At 41.9% G+C, this 21677-nt stretch overlaps 1 protein-coding gene across 2 annotated transcripts in view; it reads right to left on the minus strand.

The window, feature by feature from the left end:
- Positions 1-21677, minus strand: part of scube1 (signal peptide, CUB domain, EGF-like 1) — a 134366-nt gene that overhangs the window by 18654 nt on the left and 94035 nt on the right. The window contains exons 7-8 of one of the 2 annotated variants that reach the window (XM_030440160.1): positions 20660-20749; positions 13075-13191 (exon numbers count right to left, since the gene is read on the minus strand). In XM_030440160.1, the coding sequence (XP_030296020.1) occupies positions 13075-13191; positions 20660-20749 (207 nt within the window). The remainder of the gene's footprint in view (positions 1-13074; positions 13192-20659; positions 20750-21677) is intronic. The other variant, XM_030440161.1, reaches the window with a different exon arrangement.

Genomic DNA, 21677 nt, shown 5'->3' on the forward strand with positions numbered 1-21677 from the left:
GGCTAGAGTTGTGGTGGCATATGGTTTTAAGGTATACTGTGGGAGGACATTTGTTAGTTATCATATAAATTGTATTTAATTTTACTGTGTAACACTAACCACATATTTCAATTTTCATATCAAGTTTTATATCCTAGTTATACCAGTTACAGCCAGTAACTCAGCCACTGTGTTGTTCCATCAGGCTAGACTCAGGCCTCCTTGGCCTGACCCTCTCACTGTATATCCTCAGGGAGCCTCTGCTGAATTAACTCTTCATCTTAATATGGAGCCGAGACAGGAATCCACAACGGGCTGGCTGTGCGTTGTGGTAAAAATGCAGTAAACTGCATGCCCCGCTGTGCCCTGTCAGCGGCCTTTTAAAAGGGATTGTCCCTCCATCTGGCTCGGCTAAAACGGATTTCCTTGTAGCTGGCGGGAAGAGAATGGAGCTCTGGGTTTTTTGAGGGGAATGGGACAGGTAAGGGCATTCAAGTACACTTCAGTGTCTGGAATCCCAAAAGTGGTCCAGGAGAGCATTTCAAGTGATTAGCTCCTTTTAATTTCTCTCTGCGCTCCACTGCTGACTACTGACTTTCAAGGGTTTTGGGTTTTTTTATTTTTCGCTGTCCCTCTTTCTGTCCCCCTTTCTGGTTTTCAGTTTATTCTCAGTGCTATTGTACTTTGTCTTCCTCTGATGCTCTATTGTTACTCGTCTGACCTGCAGCAGCGGCTGCCTCAAAAGACTGAAATCAATCACGGCCACTTTCCAGTTCTTTACTTTGACATGCTGACAGTAGCTTTTAGGGATGATCTCTATCTGTGAGACAGCAGGAGGGATGGCTGCCTTCTTCCCTGCAGGTTAAACACACACTTTATACACTTGCCAACCCTGAGACTGTAAAATTGATGAGATTTTCATAATCAGGACATTTGAACTTTTCCTGCTTCTAGTTAGTTTGGAATGAATCACTTAACAAAAATATGGCACAGAAACGACAAAAAGAAAAGCTTCAGCAGTGAGGAAATCTGGATTTGGCAGGTAAGACACACACAAGGTTAGAAACATACACACACACACACACACACACACACACACACACCACTCCACAACATTCCCTCTCTGTCCATGTCAGCTCTGCTCTAACGCTTATGTAAAAACAGTGGATACCACCCCGGCAGACAGACACAGCTTCATAATTGTTCTGGCAGCCACAAACACTGGCAGAACCATCGCATCTACCCACACTTAATGGCCACTCTGGGGATGGCTGAGCCTTATAACAGGGTATATAATTACCTTTAATGGAGCTTAAATAAGCTTTGAGCTTAAATAAATGCATTAAGCCTCAGAACATCTTGAAATGATAAAGTTTGGAGAGGACAGATAAAAGCGAGTTAGGAGAGTGGGTGAAGAGAGAATGGAGGGAGGCCTGACGTGCAGCACTTCTGAGAAAGTCACAGTCCTTCACTGGGTGTCCTTCTAGAGTTTCACCTTCGTCTATTCACAATTGGTACAGTACTGCCAATTATTTTTCACACCTAAAATATGATCAGAGGAAACCAGTCCCTTTATTGCAAATGTCTTTAAACAAGTTACTTGGTTGTGAGCCAAGCTGGCAAGGCGGATGGCAGCCCTTCTATTTATTTTACTTTTTACAATGTGTGATTGACTGTCACTGCTGTCCAGTTTTAACTTCATTGTGCCTTCATCAACATTTAGCACTGTTACCATCTTAGTTTTTTGTGTTAACATGCTAATGTTTGCCTATTTAAACAAAGCACAAACTACATTCTAGATTCATTCATGTGGCAGATGCTTTTGTCCAAAGCGACATACAAATGAATTAAAATCAACCCCAATCCCAAGAAAAGTTGGGACACTGTATAAAACATTGTCGTTATTTGCAATGAGAATAACTGAGCCTTTGGATGGAAAGTCATAGAGTCACAATCAAAATCAAGGCTTTTCAAGTGCACTTTGAGGTGCCAGATGACAAGCCAGGGGATCACCAAAGTCATAAGAGTTTAACCTCCGCTCACCATAAATGTCTGAGATACATTCATGCAAATCCATCCAATAGTTGTTGACAGTTTCTGGACCAAACTGGTGGACCAACCAAACCTGACATTCACAGAGACCATCCAGAGAACCACGTCATTAGTTTGGCTTTCTTGATGACTTGCCTTTCTCTGTATAAGGGTGGGAGCAGTGGAAGAATACAATTATTAGTAAGTACTGTGTTCCTGTGAATGGGCACCTTGATGTTGTCATGCACTAACATCTGGGGTGCCAGAGCCCATGTTGCCGGAGGTGTTCGTTAATAAGGACACTACCAATTAAAGCATTACATAGTACTGCATATGGACAGCACTGAGATGAGAGAAAAAAGGCTGAATAACACTGACTCTACACAGTCTCTGCTTAGGTCTAACAATCACACAAATAAGTACAAGGCATGCACACAAACATGCGCACACATACACACACACACAGTGGTGATGTTATGTCTCTCACTCCCATGTTTTTTCCAGAAATGCCCAACGCTCGCCATCTCTGTCTGCCGTTGTGAGAGAGGAGTCATTTGTCACTTTCACTACTCCAGTCTAGCACATACTACCATGTGTTTCCACCCACACACACACACACACACACACACCACACACACAAACACATGCACACACCAGATGTCTCCTGGGTTCCATCTCTGACATTTACTCTCGACGATCAATATCTCACTTCGGCCTTCGATCAATAGTTCCATCATTTGCCAAGAGCTGTGTGTCTCTTTGAATACTGCTCTACTCACAGTCTGGCTGTCTGCTACTGCCCGCATATGACATGCAATTTGCAGGTTTCAGAAAGCCTAATTTAGTAGTGTTTGGGGCCTTTTTAAAGATAACCCGAATTGGATTTAATGGGATAAAAAAGGTATTTAATGACTAAAATAAAGGAATAAAAAAGCAGGCAAAAGCAGCGTATTTCCAATTGAACGTAGCTAATGATAGTTCTGAGACGATAAATGGACAGTTTAAAAAATGTTACATGGAAATAATTGAAGAATGTGTTGAAAATTGTTACGGTTCCTTCAGTGAAATCATATCATATTAACCCAGTCCTTTATGTAAACCTTTATTATGATGTGCTGAAAAGCTCATTTCCTTATCCAAATAACTTTTTGTAGGTGAAACTACTAAATGTCACTTTACAATTTGTTTGTGTTCCTTACTAGCGTCTTTCCAGGTTTTGCATGAAGACGATGTCAAAGTTGAAAAGACTTACACCGAAGTGGACAACAATGAAGGAGAAGATTATAATCGTGTGGGTTTCTTTTTTAAGCCCTACTGCAAGGCAAATATTAAGAGTTGGGTGCATCAAGATTGACAGTTGATAGGGCTAACCCTCCAGCTAGGTGCTATTACAGTTTTTATTGATTGCTTTGACCTGCTTAAACAAACTGGGATCCACTTGGTTTTCATCATCACTGTCTCAGCAGAGCACAAGACACCTCTTGCAAATGTGTTAACCCTTTCTCATTGGATTGACACATTTTCCCCACCCTTTTGCAGAACAAATGTCATTCAAGCAGTCCAAACTCCATTGTTTTAGCTATGGTAACCAAACAGAAACCATCTGTTCCTAACTATTAGAAACTACCTACATCAGTATGAAATCACTAAAGCACCTGTTTGACACGCCTAAACACAAATCTTCAATGAGCAATCAGTCTGCAGGCCTTAAAAAATGCAGCGGCTGTGTTGTTCTTTGCCAACATGGATTGAAGAGGTCTAAGGCAGATGAGAGTGAGAATTAGGTGCAGAGGAATGTCAAAGTTGGATGGCATGCAAGAAGATTTTTCCCTTGGTTCATTGCAAGGGAGGATAATGAATGTGATGTGGATGAGGCCATGTGGCCCCATCGTCAAGACAGAAGAGACTGAGTATCAAGTGGCAATTTCTTTTACTCTACAGTAATAGATTTTGATACTTTACTGTAATAGATTTTATTTTATTTTCTTAATTTCTTATACTCTAATAGATTTTATTTTGGTATACATGTACTTTGTGTAATATTTACAGTATTTCAGTTTTCTGCCACATTTTGAACAAAAGAATCAATGGAATCAATAAAATTTGCATCAAAGCATTTCTGAGTCTGGATCCAATTCTTTGCAATAAGGTAAATTTGACAACAAATGGCACTGGCATGAAAGCTTACGTAGAGTAATAGGCTACAATGACAAGCAATGGTGCACCGATTCGCACTGAGTGCTGTATTTTGTATTTTGTTGTCCACTGTGTAATGGTTGATTGGAAGAGCTCATACACTTGTTTGCAAGTTGTGTTGTTTGAAGGCAACATTAGCTTTTGTTGCATATTTTAAATGTTTTGGCACGGTTAGAGCCTTTTGCAAAAAAAAATGAGTCATTTTGACCATGAGTGCCACTGTTTCGACCTGTGTGTTAACTGTTTTGAAAATGTGGAGTTTGAGTTGACTGCTGCATCAAAGCAATCAATAAAAACTGTAAACCAATGCAGAAGAAGGCTGAAGGAGATAATGATGTCTGTCTTTCTTGTGTTTTTAATCAGATTGTGAAGTGCATGTTGAAAATACATAAAAACACATGGATTAATTTATGACATTAGAGACTGGGCTGGTACATCATAGCTGTGATGAATGAAACACACTGTCAATGTGCAGTCCTACGTCACACACTCAAGAAAAGAAATGAAAGATGTTTGTAATCCTAGTCCAGTGATCAAATGCTTCAGTGGTAGCAGTGCAGCAGTAGCAGAGGTGTGTGGCTGACCATGAAAATCTAGGAGCAGAGCGTCCTTCACAGTTTGTAATCCATTGCCCTGATGTTTGCTTAACGCGACAGCAAGTTATTGACTGGAAACTTCCAGTGAGTCAGTCTGCATTGGTTAGAAAAACATGTTGTGGCACATTTTAACACAATATTTTGGTATTTCAAATAATAGGCCTCCTATACAAGGAATTATAATTGAATCTGCTGGTTGTTAAATTATAACCTTGAGGAAATTAATTTCTCTTCCAGGGTAGATATTTTGGAAGTGAAGTCTTCACATACACTGTTCCGGCCACTGAGGAGGCTGAGGGCCAAATAAGAAAACTTGCTTACATCCACCTGGGCCAAAGGAAACAAGCCCTCCACCCCCTGCCTGCTCCTCTGTGAGCCTTGGGCTATGTTTGAGGAGTCCAGTGTTTAGAATGAGAAACTGAACTCCAGGAGAGACCCCAATGCTGCTGTGGGGTACAACTGCCTGATAAAGACCTTCCGACTGACCTGGCTGTTCAGCGCTGCAGCCTAAACCAACCACCATCAATGGAGGTGAAGTGAATGAACCCTTACTCCTCTCCTCTGATGCTAACATCCAGAGGTCAAGCACTGGGTCTGGACGTTTTGTAAGAGGCTCGTCTGTCTGCCTGACTCTGCGTTGTCACCTCAACCGCAGTTAGACTTGCTTGTAGGAATGTGCAGTTCATACCTCCAGAGTACGAGCTGCACATAGTGGTAGAGTGGAGAGTTTTACCAAATATAGTTATGCCAAATATTTGCAGTAAAAAGCAATTAAACGGAATACATTTGCAGAAACCGGAGCCTCTACAAATAATTACGGACAGAGTACCGGGGATCTAGTTTTCTTGGAGAGCGCTGGTTTTCTTCGTAGGGTGTTGCTGGTGGAGAGGACAGACATCAGGCTGGGAGGTAGCGTGTATTTATTCAGGTATTAAACGACCCCAGCACCCGATTCTGTTTAATAACAAACACTCCCCGGGTGCATGTGGGCCAAAGGAAACTCTCAGTTTTACACAACAATAAAACAGCCTGTGATCTGGGCCTGGTTTAGCCCGAGCAGGGGCTGCCTGCCATGCTGCAGTCATGTTAAGGTAATGGCTAGGTCCGGATTAGTGCACCTGAATAGCTGGTACACACTCAACTATATGAATAGTACTTAAATCAAAGATTTGAAGTAGTTAAAACATAATGTAAATAAGTAGCTAAAAGTACACAAACATCTATATATGTGCAGTATATGCTGTATACTATGGGTTTAACGATAGTAGCTGATATTCAGATCCAATATTCATCATCTGAGTCAGAATCAGTGTTTTTTTTCTGTCTTGGCTATGTTACAGCATGCAATCTGCAAAGTAACCAAAGTGATCAAATACATGGAGTAAAGAGTAAAAAGTGAGAGTCCAATATTTGCATAGTAGCAGAACATGGAAATACTTAAGTATACCTCAAAAATGTACTCAGTCACATTCCATCACTGCTGTGTATCTAATATCCATTACCAGAATACCAGAATAAAGTTTAATACTTAGACCCTTACAGTATTACAAGCACATCACAATCACATTACTCATACAACTGAAGGAAAAAACAATTTTCAGACTTTGAATACATGACATTGTTGCTTCATCCATCTATTACAGGGATGGCTCATTGTCATTCAGGCAGAAGCGACTTCTATGATAGTGCTCCTTACAGCTTCACCAAGATATGAGAGATCATTCATAGAAAGTGCCACAACAGGAGCAAATAAACTCATTCTTGATTTGCACATCAAAAAACCTGGAAATTAGATAAACTATATAAGTTGTTGTTGTTTAAGTTTAAGTTAGAGTCTTGTAAAAGCAAGGTGTGGCACAGTGCTATCAAAGGATATTTCGAGAATGCACTAAAATAGCAGACACAATCAAATCCAGTATCAGCCACACATTTCTTTTTCATTAAGATCCATGCTTTATTCCCTGAGAAATGAATGAAAATGCAAAAAAAAGCACAACATTAAAGAGAGTTAATGGGGTCTATTCTGATCATGTCTTTCTCTTCATGTGATCTGATTTAGTTTGTGTTAGAGTGCGTCTGTTCAGGTCTTCTCAGGTAGAAGAGGAATGCAGGCCAGTGGGGACGTGTTTCAGGTGCCAATATACACTGTGTACTTTACAGAAGGGTAGACCGACCACAGACACACAACCACACAAGTGCACGCATATCGAACCTCAAATGAGCTTGACGTGCACAAAATACAGACTAAACATACAACCTAAATGTGTGTGAATTAACCCACAGACACCACGCACGTACAAATACACATACACGCATACACAAACACACAAATACAGTTACTCATCCAACCTCCATTGTGCACCTACTAATCAAACATCTGGAAACAGTTAAAAAAAAAAAAATCTTTTTCCCCTTTCCGTCCATCCATCTCTCTCTCTCTCTCCTTCGCTCCACTGTCGGCACGAGAGCCCTGCGATGAAACACTTCTTCGGGGTTGGCATGTCTGTCATCGTGAGAGGCTGAACCGCCTTGTCTGTCAGCGTAGATGAAAGGGCGTTTATAGGACTGGTGGGTTTTAAACATGCCCTACATAGTTTATATTGAAATGATTATGATAGACAGGCACGACAGGGCACATCCCCTTGGCTTTAAAGTGAGGTAGACACAGACAGGGAGAGAGGGAGAGGTTGAGAGAGCGCTGTCTGTCTCTATCAAGCAATTTAGTGGCACATTAGATGAGACCACCTCACAGCGTGGCACTTATCTTGCCGCTAACTACTACGTTCGGTAAACTGCTAAATGTCAGCAATTATACTGCAGTCTGTGCACTACAATACAGCGCTAACATGACTGTGATTACATGTGCCACCAGAGTCGTCACACACCCACACGCACGCATGCACTCACATGTGCTCCCGCAGGAGATATTGATTAGCTAACTCTTGGACAACCTGTGCATGCTGTTGCTAAGGATACAGGAAAGACTGGGAATGTATTGTAGGCTGTTGACCCGTCAATAAGAACAAATAAAAAACTTCGAGCACAAACTCACTCTAATAGGGAGGAACAGCCTCTGGGCAAAAGACAGTGCTAATATTTCAAACTAGAACTGATACGTAAACATAGCGGATGACAGTGACGTGAATCATATATGCTTGCCAGTGGCCAAATGATTCCAGGGACATAAAACAGGGGCAGGACAGTGGCTCAGGGAATAGAGCTGTCACCTCTGGGCACGTCTCTGTGACATTGTGTACGTGGCGCTGTTTTGTTCTGTCCTCCATGCGGCTTAACACTGCACTGGGAGTTATATGAGAAGCAGTACAATGCTCGCCTGATGTTGTTGATTCACTCAGAGTTTTTATGCAATAGACAAACTCCGTCACTGACAGCATGGTCTCATGGTCAAGGTAGCAAGTTACAGTTTCAAAATAAAGGCACCACAACTACTTGGTTAGGTTTAGGCAAAGATTATGGTTTTGCTTAAAATAACTGTATTCTTAAAACATGAATTCATTGAGTCACCACCTGACCAATCCTAACCTCTACCTGCATACATTCTGGTTCTTTCTGCTACGTTCATCCTTTGCTCTCATCATTATCAACCCCCTTCGGCTGCTGTGTCTTCATACGCACATGTATTTTCACACTTCGGCAAGGCAAACCTCTCCTGAGACACCTATGGGTGTTCTCAGTTTATGAGCCCTGCACACCCTGGTCTGAGTCTAGCTGAGTTACAAACAGCAGCAGTAATAGTACAGGGTGTCTCACATCAAGTACACTCAGTTTGTGTGTACTGTGTGTGTAAAGTTTGTGTGAGTGTGTGTTCCTGCCCAGTGCCCAGGTGATGGATACTGATCGATGTGCGCTGTCTGCTCTGTGTCTCTCAGCTCCCCTCAGCACGGATCCCCGCTCAGGGATTTATGAAGCCCGGGGGCTGATCACAGCCAAATTATGTGGGCGGGGCACAGCTGGACTGTACTCCTATCCATCTTCCCCACTCAACTCAGGCCGCAAAAAAGGAGAGGGGGAGCTTTTCATCTTTCCACCACTGTAAATGCTGGGTTCTGTCAGGACCACAAATCACCTGGAAAGACAGAGTGGAAGTGTTTGTACAAGCTGCTGGGCTTGAACCTGACATCAGACCAGCAGGCCAGACATTCTCCCAACGTGCAATTGCATTGTTAGCCGCCCGTCAGCAGACAATGCTGATAGAAGGGCTACAAGAGCCAAATGGATGGCCCCATGAACATTTTCAATATATACCTTCATCCCATGAAAAGCAACAGCATTATTCATTTCAGCAAGGGCCCCAAAATGACATCTGATATGCGACAATGCCCAATGAGGAGTCTGGGGTAGATGGGTGAGTTGAAAAACATCACACTTGCTCCACTTGCTTCTCAGCTGTGTGTTAACCAAGTGTTTCTTATTGTAACCATTACAATGGGTGTCCCTTTATCTTAACTACTTATTCTCACCCAAAACATCATCTTTGCCTCAACTTAAAAATGTACACATGCTTTCATACTCAATAAACACATTTTTGTCAAACTGTCCATTGCTGCAGCACCTGTGTTCTTCCCCTCCCAAGGTCCCCTACCCAAAAAGCCCAGTGTGCTCTGATAGGTCAGTTTTAATGAGCATGAGCAAGCACTCCTTAGCATGGTTAAACATCAGCTCTGCCTGTGTTTGCGACAATGAGGGCTGAATCGTGACAAAGTGTATTTTGTTCTTTGTGTCATTTCTTTTTTTCTTTTCTTTTTTTTAATCAAACTAAAACTGGACAACAGTAAACTCACAATGTTGTTTTCTGATTTAAAAACATAAATACATTGTATATCAAAATCATGCAAAAAAAATGCAGCTAGCCACACCTCACTAATATCATGGTTATGTTAATTGTGTATTCATGCATTATGCATAGTGCCTGAAACTAGGAACTGACTGATTAGTCATGTCTTTTCGATGAGTACGTTTGCTGGTCAACGGCTGTATTTATTGCATCTGCAGCTGGATGGTGCTGTCTGTGTGAGTGTGTTTATATGCCACTGAGAGAGAGAGAGAGAGAGAGAGAGAGAGAGAGAGAGAGAGAGAGAGAGAGAGAGAGAGAGAGAGGCCAGTGAGGGCCTCACTGTTCAAACATTTCAAAGTTTGCTGACGTGCCGTCTGCCTGACAGGCCTGAGACAGCTCTGGCCCCAGAATTTCACACACCAACATGCAACATTCTCAAACTGCCTGACACTCAATTCGCAGACACACATACTGCACAACACACATGCACACACATAGTATTATACAGTTTAGAAGAGGCGCCCGGAGTCATGTCGCTGTCACATGACCTGCACCCGGTTGCTATGACAACTCTCGTATCTCCCTGTCCATGTCTGTCACATGTGGAGTCGTGCCCAGCTGCTCCATCTATCCGTCCATGATGATACCATTGACTACCACACATGTACATGTGGCAGAAGAACGTAGAACTTCAGTTTCCTTTTCACCCAAGAAGCGTGACTCAGAGAATATCCAGAGTACAACACACTGGAGAACTCTTCATCTTAACCAGTACACACCAACGTGAATTTATTACATCAAAGTCATATGAAAAAACAAAAGTCAAACGATAGCTGTTCTAATTCGAACTTTAACATCAGCCATCAAATCCCTTTCTAACGCCCTTCAAGTTGAGTTTATGGGGGGTCAAATTCACAGTCCTCATTCTATGCGAAAATGTAGTCAAAAGTTCATCCAAGGCTAGTATAAGGTTTCAGTCCGGGTATCATCAGAATGTTTTGTTCACATAAAACTGCTTCTCAGAGTTTCTTTGTTGAGTAAATGGCTTTTGGAGATGCCAACTTGACTGATATAATCTAGAGTGCATGTTAGCTTCAATGTCTGCAGGTAACCAAGATGGTACATTTTGTCCCTCATCTCTTGCATTTTGTTTGACCAGGAGGAGAAATCACAGGAACCAACAACTCGTCCGCTGTATGTATGCACATTTGATTTTAAGTTTCTGGTCAGACTGAAATTCATCTCATACTCCCACTAATAGCTGGCACAGGCTCATAAATGATACTATGGAAACCAACTGAAAGCGCAAAGCGAATACGCCCTGGCCTATCATATACCTTGATAATGGAGCGCGCTACAAGTAACACGCGAACAGCCAATCATTTATCAGGTGTGTAGTTTGGTTGCATCATCGGCATGCAACTGACAACAACAGAAGAGCGTGTCCCGACCTGCTCTGACGTCATACGCACGTGGGCATCAGTAATCTCACCAGATCAAGGCAGCTGCAGTTTTTGGAGCCAGGCACTGCAAACGCCTGGCTGTTGCCTGATATAAGACCTGATTTATCTGTTGCTGAAATGGAGAGATTGTTATCTTGTTTTTTCTGATTTCGAAAGTTTAGGCTATTCTGTTAAAAGAAGACATGCTGTGTGACCAAACAGCCCAGATTCATTTAATAAGCTACAGTACAATATGTGTTGTCTATATTAACATTGGACTAATTAAAATTGGCCTGTAAAAGTATGAATGCTTTATCTGACGGATCAATGATGTAAACTATTGTCTTTTATATATCTCACCTTTGTGTTTGACTTTAACGTATTCCATTTATTACTGTAGTCTGAGAGGGACAAGTCTGCTCAGATGATTTATAAACAGCAGCAGACTGATATGAAGCTGATTTACGTGAGAACTGATGGAGGTTGATCCATGAATTTAAATCACAGTTTGTGATTTTTAATAGGATGTGGTGTCATGATTAACAAAAACTGAAGTAAACTGTGTACAGACTGATAAATGTGTCTGATGACATTTAAATCAATTGGACTCAGATCTAACAGGTTGAGAGTGTTTCTGTGACTTCCTGTACAGACTGAGGGCTGCTGGGAAACTGTCCCACACATCGCAGTCCTTCAGCTCATGTCCACTTTCCAGCTGAGGCACAGTTTCTCTCTCACAAGCCTAGAGGCATAACTTTGGACAGTTCTCACAAGACAAGCCATGCTCTGCCTGTAAAACTATTCACTCACACAGTAGTAGTGCCTCTTATTCTTTGCAGTCTGATACGGCGGCCTACAAGCTGTAGCAGTGCCGGCAAAAACACTTCTCTGGCCCAGTCCTCTGCTGCTGCTCTGGGGGTCACTTATCCCTGGGAACCCTTTTCCCTGCTGAAGTGTGTCCAGGCTAGTTAGGTAAAGCAGACAGGGCAACTCTGGCCGCTGCTGCTACGCTACTCGGCCTGTTTGCTCTACTTACGAGCCACTGCAGCTGCGCCACCCGAAGTGGTCAGTGAGTACACCGGGGCAACTGCGGCTGACAATCTGCTGCACCAGCTCTGCTGCTGGCTGAGTATTTTACAAACCAACCACAAGAAAATGAGTGCTGCCAGAGAGGAAATTGTGAAAACCTCTCCGGTATGGTACTATTTCTATTTATTTGTGCGATTGTATTTGTGTGTTTTTTTATTATTGTAGTTAACATAATCTTAACCTACGTGCCTTGAAGAAGTGGTTCATTTCAAAATAAAGAAATGAAATTGGACCTTTTCTCATCAATTATGAAAATGCGACAGGTCATCAATAATTATCGATATAGGTCGATATGAAACTTCACTATCATGATAGATCCATTAGCCATATCACCCAGGCCTACCCTCAGCCAAGAGACAGTACGTATGACATCTGACTTTTATTAACAGTTATTATAAAATAATTATTGATGAGTTAATTCTTTTCTTCTTTTTCTTTTTTTTTGTGTTTTTTTTTTACAAATCATAAACTGTTAACTCCCAAACAGAAGGCTGCTGCATCATCCGGCCCTGAAAAGAATAAGGCACGTCTGCCCGTGTTAGACTGAGTTTGAACCCACAGTTAAGCCTCATTCAGTGAGCTTGTTAGTTTAGAGGAAAGCAAAAGCTCTACAATAACATGTTTGGGGTGTTTAGGCCAACGCTTTGGCTGCGTTCTCCTTGGAACACCTTCATTGACGTCACCAGCGGGCAGTCGGAAGTGGAGAAATGCTCAGCGGTAAAATCAACAACAAGCGGCAACATTAGCAGTGACCGCGACCGGTGCTCTGTGCAGTCGGAGGTGAAGCGGATGGTGGGGTTGGGGTTTGGCTCTGGATCACTCAGATACCAGTCATAGCAGTCTCAGGTGCATATACAGTGTGCTCAGTGAACAGCAGCGGTGCATCATTGACCCGTACAACCGGCCTCACACACGTATATTCCCACACTTTTATGTGCTTACTGACCTTTGCAGGTCTTTCCGTCAGGCTGCAGGGTGAATCCTACTGGGCAGCTGCAGCGCACCCCAGTGGCTGTGTCTTTACATGTCCTGTCGCAGCCGCCATTGTTGACGGCGCAGGTCTCTGCAGATGGCGGGACAGAATGGAAAAAGAGAAAGAGAAGAAGAGGGTGTTAACAACGGACCTCTGCTTCTGAAAGAGCATGACAAATCATCTAGAGACACTGAAGGTGGTGTGGGTTGAGACAAAGCTTCATGCAGTAAGAATACACAATCAGACAACAGAATAGGATATAATGTATTTTTTTCTGTTTTCTCAGGTAGCTTTGTCAACACACAGGTGAAGAATTTAGATCACAACAACCCAGTTTTCACATTTTTATACAGAAATCAATACAGTGTTCGTACACAGAAAGTCACACTTTTTTTTATATAATTGACAGCAGTGAATCATTACAGCAAGACAAAAATACATGACACTGTACTGATAAAGAAGGGTGAAGAACTCTTTGGCCCAAAGGTCGGTCCTGTCTTCAAACGGGATTAGAAATCAGTGACACACAAAAAAAAGGTAGGGACAAGGTAAGTAGACAGAAAAATAAAGTTAGTGCAAGGTTGAGTGTTGTATGTCTTGAACACACTCAATAGAACTGCCGTGTATATTTTCCTCGAGAAAAATGTTCTTGTATGTGGCGTAGATAAGGTTTGCTCGGACTTGTGAATATTGCTCGAGCTGATCCCAAAACAAACACAAGCTCATGGTAACTCTAGCTCACCTGCCCAGCCGCTGTTGCTTTAGCAAAGCTCAGCACACACTTTCCCAATGGGCCTGGAGAAGTGCTGAGGAGGCTGAAACTTGACTTTGACTCATGTTTGTTGAAAAGGATTCAATAAAACTACACCTAATAAGGAAGTTTCACTTAGTGACTGTTCTGCTTTTGGTTCAGTATTTCCAGAGAAAATCCAACTCCCTCATATTGCCGTTGTGTGAATGAGTGCATGAATTAGGAGAGATTTAAAAAAAAAAAAAAAAAACAGCATCATCAGATGAATGTTAGTTCTTATAAAAGTCGACATTTGGAATTCCAAAGGCTATGACTAGACATCAGCATCAGGTAAATCAGGGATGTTCCCATCCATTTTTGCAGCTTTTCACATTCATTTAATATTCCAGGAGACTGTGTGCCTGAGAGAAGTGAAGAGGGAGCAGGAAAAGCCCTTTCAGGCTGACAAACACATCCACATCTAGAGGTCAGGGCATTAGCATAATGCCCTTTCAGAATGCGAGTCACAAACACATTGCAGCCAAGATGGCTAATGCTTTCTTTCACAAAACAGGAAGGTATTTGTAGATGTGTTTGTGTTTCTTCATGCAGCTCCAAACAACATCAATCTCACGACTTCTTCCCCTAATCTCTGTTTTCGAGCTGGCATTTGTTCCTTGCTGTGTTTATCCATCAGAGCTCTGTGTTCATCGCTTGCAATCCTTTTCATGTCTGCTTCTCTCTCTGGAGGAGTTTTTGCGGCCAGATAGCAAACAATTTCAGAAAACGGTAGAGGAAGCGAGGCTGGAAGGAGAGACATTCCATCGCCCAGGCCTGTCTGATGGGCCCTGTAGGGTACAACAGCAGACCTCAGTCCTGTCTCCCAGCACCATTCTCTGTCGTGTGTGTGAGAAATTGTATTGTTAACTATGACTCAAAGTCTAAGCTCCTGCACAGGTGTAAACAATCAATAATCCTTTTGTGTGAGTAAGTGCATGTGAGTAGACTTGATGCGTGTGGAGGTGGTGTTTATGGGTCAGAGTGATTTATACTGAGTACAGTGGGCCCTATCATTAGCTGAGGGTGAGCACAGTCCTGCTCAGAGCCCTTCTCTCTCTCCAGGCCAAGCCCAGCCCAGCCCCAGGGCCAGACTGAGGAACACAGACGCACCGCTGGGTCTGATTGATGTGCTGGACAAGCCCCTAATACCCTCCTCAGCCCCCTCTCAAAGCTTCTAGTCCCTCTGTGCATATTTCTACCATAGCCTGGTTCCTGTGTGTGCATGTGTTTGTGTGTGTGTGTGTATGTGCACGTGCACATATGTGACAGGATGTATTTCCACATGTAAACTTGGGTCTTGTGGACTAAAATCACCAATGATGGATTCTGATCACATAGCTTTGTCCTGTTTGTTGAATGTTTAATCATTCTTCAGTATTTTCTTGCCAATTTCTCCCAAATTTTAAGCTACAGCTGCAAAAGTTGGTGTGTTTTATGCTCATACTAACACAGCTTTCACACTTGTCAAATAACCCACTAACATCCGCTCAAACACCCAGGTGGAAAATATATGCCCCTCTTCAGGCGATGCTATGCCTTCTGTTGCGATGTTAAGGACACTGGCTTGTTAATAGTTTTCCAGCCATCTCCACCCCTCAGCAACTTTCATTAACAGCTTCTTCTTGATAAAGTCTGATGAGAGTTATGATCTGCTGCTTTCTACTGTCTTTGCAGCGTATTTGTGATGATGAATAGAAAAACAAAAAAAGAAAAAAAAGAAAGACACACCTGTCTCCTGGCAATGAGAAAAGAGACAGTAGCCTATTTTTAGAAGGTTAACCGATGTTTAAAAAACCCACATATACATGCTAATTTTGGTGTAAAAGTAGTACAAGTGAAAAGAAAAATGTAAAGAATCCAAATGAGTGGCTGTTTATTCGTGAGTAACTAAAACAATGAAACACTTAACTTATAGATGAAATATGTAATAATTGTAAATTGTAAAATATATAAATTCATGTCCAAAACAATCAGGGGGCGGCAAATGACTAGACTAACAACTAACTGCTGCTAACTGTTGTTAGCTGTTTGTTAGCCAGTTAGCTCAATTAGCTGTGCAGCTAACAGTTACTCTAGGACTGGGGGAGTGTTGGTACTTCAGCAGCGAGCACTCCTTTCTTTCGTAAAGTTAAATGAGAAAATTGATACCTTTCCATTCTAGGAAATTTACACTGACTCCAATTCCCAAATGTTTATTTTTTTGTTGTTGTTGTTAAACATATTCAATGAACGTGAAACCAGTTATAAATTAAAAATGTTATAGTTGCACTGAACATCATGCATTCATTTCTTTTTGTCTTTTTTGCAAAATGACCCTTCCTTATATTAACGGGTCAGACCTGTTAACCTTAACCCTGACCCTTAACATTATTAAATACATTGTTTTAGGACTACTCAAATGATAAAGAACAGTCATTGGTTTCTTTGACTCTAGTAGCAATTGTCACCGCGGAAGAGGGAATTGGCTGATGTTTCTTTTAATTATTTGTTGGCTATTTTTTGCTTTTTGTCTTTATTATTAAGTTTGACAGCCAAGTGCCTCGGGTCACCGCTGTCTAGGACTCAGCTGCTGCTAAGGACTACGCCTTAGTACGTGGGGCTCATGCTCTCTGTGAGCTACCAGGGCACCCCGGACCTAAATATTCAAGTGATGATGATGGACAAGTTGTCATCGCTGCTGGTGCAGGAGTCCCACCCCTTGCAGGTCACTCTCACAGCACTGGGCAGCTCCTTCAGCAACAGACTGATACACCCTAAGGGTATGAGGGAGAGGTATCGAAGGTCCTTCCTTTCTGCTGCTGTCAGACTTGTACAACCAGCACTGCTCCCTATAGACCTCAGCCTGTACTCTGCACTGTGCAATAGGTCCGTACAAAACTCACTTCTGTTTTTGCACTATCTGGTCAATTTCCTTAACACCCATATTTATTATTTGTATTTAAAATCTATGTATACAAATTTGCTGTTCATTTTGCACTATATCATGTAAATATACGTCTATTCTATTTCTTCCCTTTTTAATTGTATTGTTTATTTTTGCTATTGGTTTTTGTTCTTGTAATATTCTGTCGCTGCTGAGATAAACAAATGTCCCCGTCTGCAGGACATTAAAGGATTTCTGATTCTGATTCAGATTCTGAAGCTGAGGGGAGGCTGGCACGATGAGAGACAAATAATTAAATTCAACTCTCCTCTTGCAGACTGATCAACAGTGGCACCTTCATCTGTGGGATTACAATATGTCAGCGAGGGGCGGAGGAATGAAAAGGACAGTAAGTATACACATGTCCATCATACTCCTTTTCATGGAAACCCTGACCTCTCCAAACTGTACTTGCTGTGAGAGGAGGACAAATGTTCTATTGATTTAAACTAGAGAGCATCAGAGAGAAACCCATGTGCACTGTGTAAACTAAAGCAGCTTGCCAAGTAACAACAACTGCTGCACTGCTGTAAAAAGGTGAGAGGAGCACGATCACCTTTCAGAACTCAACAAGATCCCCTCGGCCCCATGGTGGGCACCTAAATCAGCTGTCAGTCAGCATGGCTCTGGCCTTTAATCACGCTATAAGGATAAACCTACTACACACATACACACAAATACACACACCTCAGCTTAGTTTTCAACTCTCCTGATGTGATGGTTTATTTGGAAACCAGAACCACTGCAACACCACTGAGTCTTTCCTTTGACACTCGGCTCACATGTGTCCAGCACCTGGCTCCTGATTCAGCTATTCCTTCAACATCATTAAACGTCTTTGAATTACGTTTCATCAAGTCGCCCACGCTCCCTCCTGCCTCTCTCTCCTTTCAGTCTCACTCCCTCTCTTCTTCTAGCCTCTTCTCATCCCAGCAGCGCCTTTTCATTAGAGCCTTGGTTGCAGCTCTATTTGTCTTGATCGGTGTGTTGTCTGCAGGGTGTGATGGCGGCGGAGGCACACACAGGAGCGCCGCGTGTCAGAGGAAGCAGACAAACTGATAGCAGTGTAAAATCTAACATACTGATGCTGTTCAGGCTGTGCCAGTGCTGCAGTGGGTTGGCCTCTGCACATGTTCGTTCATGCACATAAGCATGATGGAGGCACACACGGACTCGCCCATTTAAATAAAACACAGACACCAATGGTAAATCAATATTAGGGTTAGGTTAATATAGAAAAAATGCAAGACATGATGTAGTGTTTCTCCTTGTCCATGAAGTCCAAATTCAAAAACATGTCTGTGATACTTTTGTAAGTTCAATTTACTAATCCTAATAGATTCAATATTAAGATGAAGTGCTAAATTGAAAATCATTTTTGACTTAATAGATGGACTATCTGGACCATTTTTGTAAAGCACTCATCCTCCAAAAATGAAAAATGTGCCTCTTATTCACACACTCACACACCAATAGCAGCAATCTACAAAACAAGTGATATGAGGATTTTTTGTCTTTCCCTAGGGCATGTTGACGTGATCGATACATAAAGTCATGATGATTTTTTGCATTCAGTTGTTCGTTTCTGTGCACAATTCTAAGGTAAGATGAGGGAGATTTAATGTCAACTACTGAACAGCAACTTATACAGAAAGCTGGAGTTAACAGAACATTTCAAATCTTAGATCAGACTTAACTCTGAAATTTCTTTTACAATAATCTGCATCATTAGCCACAGGTGCTGCTGTGGCTGACCCTGATCTTGTTCTGGAAAACCTTCATATTGGGAAGTGTTTCCAATATAATACCAGTGAGGTGTACAAGACATACAATAGGGCATTCCTGGAACACTACAGGTTACACATGGAATACCATCAGGTTGGATGACAGGTATGTTGGTACTACAGGAGGTGAAGCATGGTTTAGTGAGGAGAGATAAAACATTCAGTTAAAAGGAAATCGAGGGAGAAGAGAGGACAGAGAGGTAAAAGAGGGATAAGGAATCACCGCCTAAAACCAAATTCTCCCCTCTTCCTCACTGGCTAGAACCTGCTGAAATAAAACTTGTATAGAATCAACTACAGACTGTACAGCACAGCAGTTGGACGCTCTGGATACCAGGAGGGATTTCTGATGTACCTCTGTCTCAGAAAATAAAAGTAAGGTGAATTTCAAAACAGTAGAGGATGAAAGTGGTGTTACAGGAAAAGCAAAAACACTTTAATTGAAACAACCCATTTGATTTTGGGTTAGTCACATGAGAAATATTTATTAATTATTTGAAAGATGGGTTGAAGGACTGAAAGCAACAGTAAGTGGCAGGGTGCAGTCTTTCACGTAACAGAAGACGTCCTTGATACATGGCATTTATAGTGGGAATAGAATGGCAACTTAAAAACAGATTCAGGTTCAGGATTGACCGGTTGTTTCTAAGGTATGGTCCAAGGATGCCCCATTGCTCCTGAGTTTCTTTCATGCAGCCTCCCAAGACAAAAGCAAAATGAATAATAACTTAGTGTAATTGTATTACCACAATAATACCTCAAAATGAATTGAAAACGACCCCGTACTTGATTTATTAATATTATTATACTATTTTCTAAGCATTAATGAATAAATGGCTGTTTCGTAATATACTCCCAAGAAATTTTCAAATGGTTTCTGCTTAATTTCTGCTGATCATGCCATTTTTTCCCCAGTTAGTTTCTTCCCCTTCTCCTCAGCAGGCCACTAAACTGAAGTGAGTTGTTGCAGCTTAATTTACATCTAGTTTCTGTCAAACGTATGCAGGTCAGTAAATTGAAGCACATTTTAAACCATTTACATTTTCACAGATTTCAATAACTTCAGGTCAGCCCAACTTTGGAATAGAAATACAATGACTGACTGACTGTCATTCCTTCATCGCCTATTGATGTCTAAAACAATGTCTTCACACTGCTAAAACCAAATGACAACAAAACATTGGCACATAAATTAATAACAGGGAACAAAGTTAATGTTAATGTAAAGTACCTGCCTGTGTGTGTGTGTGTGTGTGTGTGTGTGTGTGTGTGTGTGTGTGTGTGTGTGAGTAAGTGTGACAGGAATTGGCCTGATTGTTGAACTGGTGAGAACATAAATAGTTTAAAAATGTCCTTCAATTTAAAGAAATTTCAAATACGTTGTTTGGTAACTACCACCTACTTACCATGAAATTTCCAGACCTGTGAAAAAGAAATGTTGCCTATGGATGTTATGTTGCATATTTCCTTGAAGTTACACAAGTTGCCAGCTGTTTTGTCAGACTGACTAATTTTGCAGTCTGTTGTCCAGACCGGTTGTTAAGTCGGCTGACTTTAACCTTGATTTTTAAGCATAAATTATTTAGTAATTGCAAAGGACTAGGATGTCCAACGCAGTTCACATCACTTTGATGGAATAGTTCTGTAATCATTGGGCGAGTCTGGTGTATAACTTTTTCAGGGGTTTTGCTCTGGTGTCCTGTTTTGGTCACATGGTTAATCAAAGAAGGGGAATGGGAAACAAAAATATTTGGAATGGTGCAAATGGTTGAAATCATTGAAAAAAACCTTACAAGAAATTTGGTAGGTAGATTTAGTGAGGAAAGGTTTAAAGGAAAACAGCGATCTCTTTGACTCCGTTCCCATCACGTTAGCTACTGTTGCAACAAAACTTTGACCGTGGGAGTAGACACAGTGGGCATCAAAGGTTTACAAAAAAAAAAAAAAGATTAACAAAATAAAGACAGAGAGAGGAGGACGAGGAGGAACGGAGAGGAGTGGAGTCGGGGATACAAGCACAAGCGCCATGGCAACACATAGAAAGAGGAAGAAAAGAGTTACCCATAAGTAGCCGCCGTTTCACCCGCTTGTCCACATCAGCTACTGACGTGGCATTGAACTCAGAGCTCTCAATTGCAGCCTCATCTTTCTCTAAAACACAAGTGACAAGGGGACAAACAGTGAGCAGCAGGTTAATGAGAAGCCCAAATGACCAGACCTTCAGCCCCTCTTGGCGTTTGAGCAAAAAACCAAAGCCAAGAAGCAAGAAGCGATGAAGAAGCGCCAAAATCCCTGTTAGAGTGTTAATCCCCAAACAAATGATAAATCCCCCAGAGCAAACAAAAGAACAAAACAAAATAAATGAAAATGATCAGTATCAGTGTGTAGCTTACAAAATGAAGCGGTAGGTAGGCAAGTAGGTAGGTAGGGAAGGGGAGGGAAGGAGGTTCAGGGCTTACATATGAAAAAGGTTTTTAAAAAAGATAGTTGGGGAGGTGTGGGGTTTTGGGAAAGGAGTGGGATTGGGGGGAATGCTATAGGGGATTTTAATTCTGATGTTGACATTGCTGTTGCCGCCGATGGAGTTTCTGTCTTCCATATCAAACAGCCACACTTTGTCTGCATTAGGATGGAGGAAGAGAGAGAACGGAGCATAGATGTCCAACATTTCCATGGCAAGCTGCCTTTAAATGTGCTCAAAGAGACAGCAAAGCAAAGAAAAAAGGGGTTGATGTTGACGACAAGAAAGAGAAGAAAGAGTGGTGCAGTGGAGGACAAGAGGTCAAACAACAGAGGAAGGCGCTTGAAGAAGTGAGCAATGACATGATGATCGAGAGGAAATGATGAACAGAGTAGGACAAAGAAAACAGGATCAGACCACGGACAACGGAAGAGGTATATGAGGGAAGGAAGGGGTATACACACTGAGAAATGGGGTTTGTAGGGGGGAGTGTAGGGAGGGCATGCAGAGACATATAATAGCAGGAGGAAGTAGTCTGGGGGCAGCGCTGGTTGCCTGTTTGTCAATGGAACACATCGCAACTGGCTTTAACAGTCAACACTGGAAAAACCAACTTCC

This window comes from Sparus aurata, chromosome 14 (assembly GCF_900880675.1).
Source record: "Sparus aurata chromosome 14, fSpaAur1.1, whole genome shotgun sequence".
NCBI lineage: Eukaryota > Metazoa > Chordata > Actinopteri > Spariformes > Sparidae > Sparus > Sparus aurata.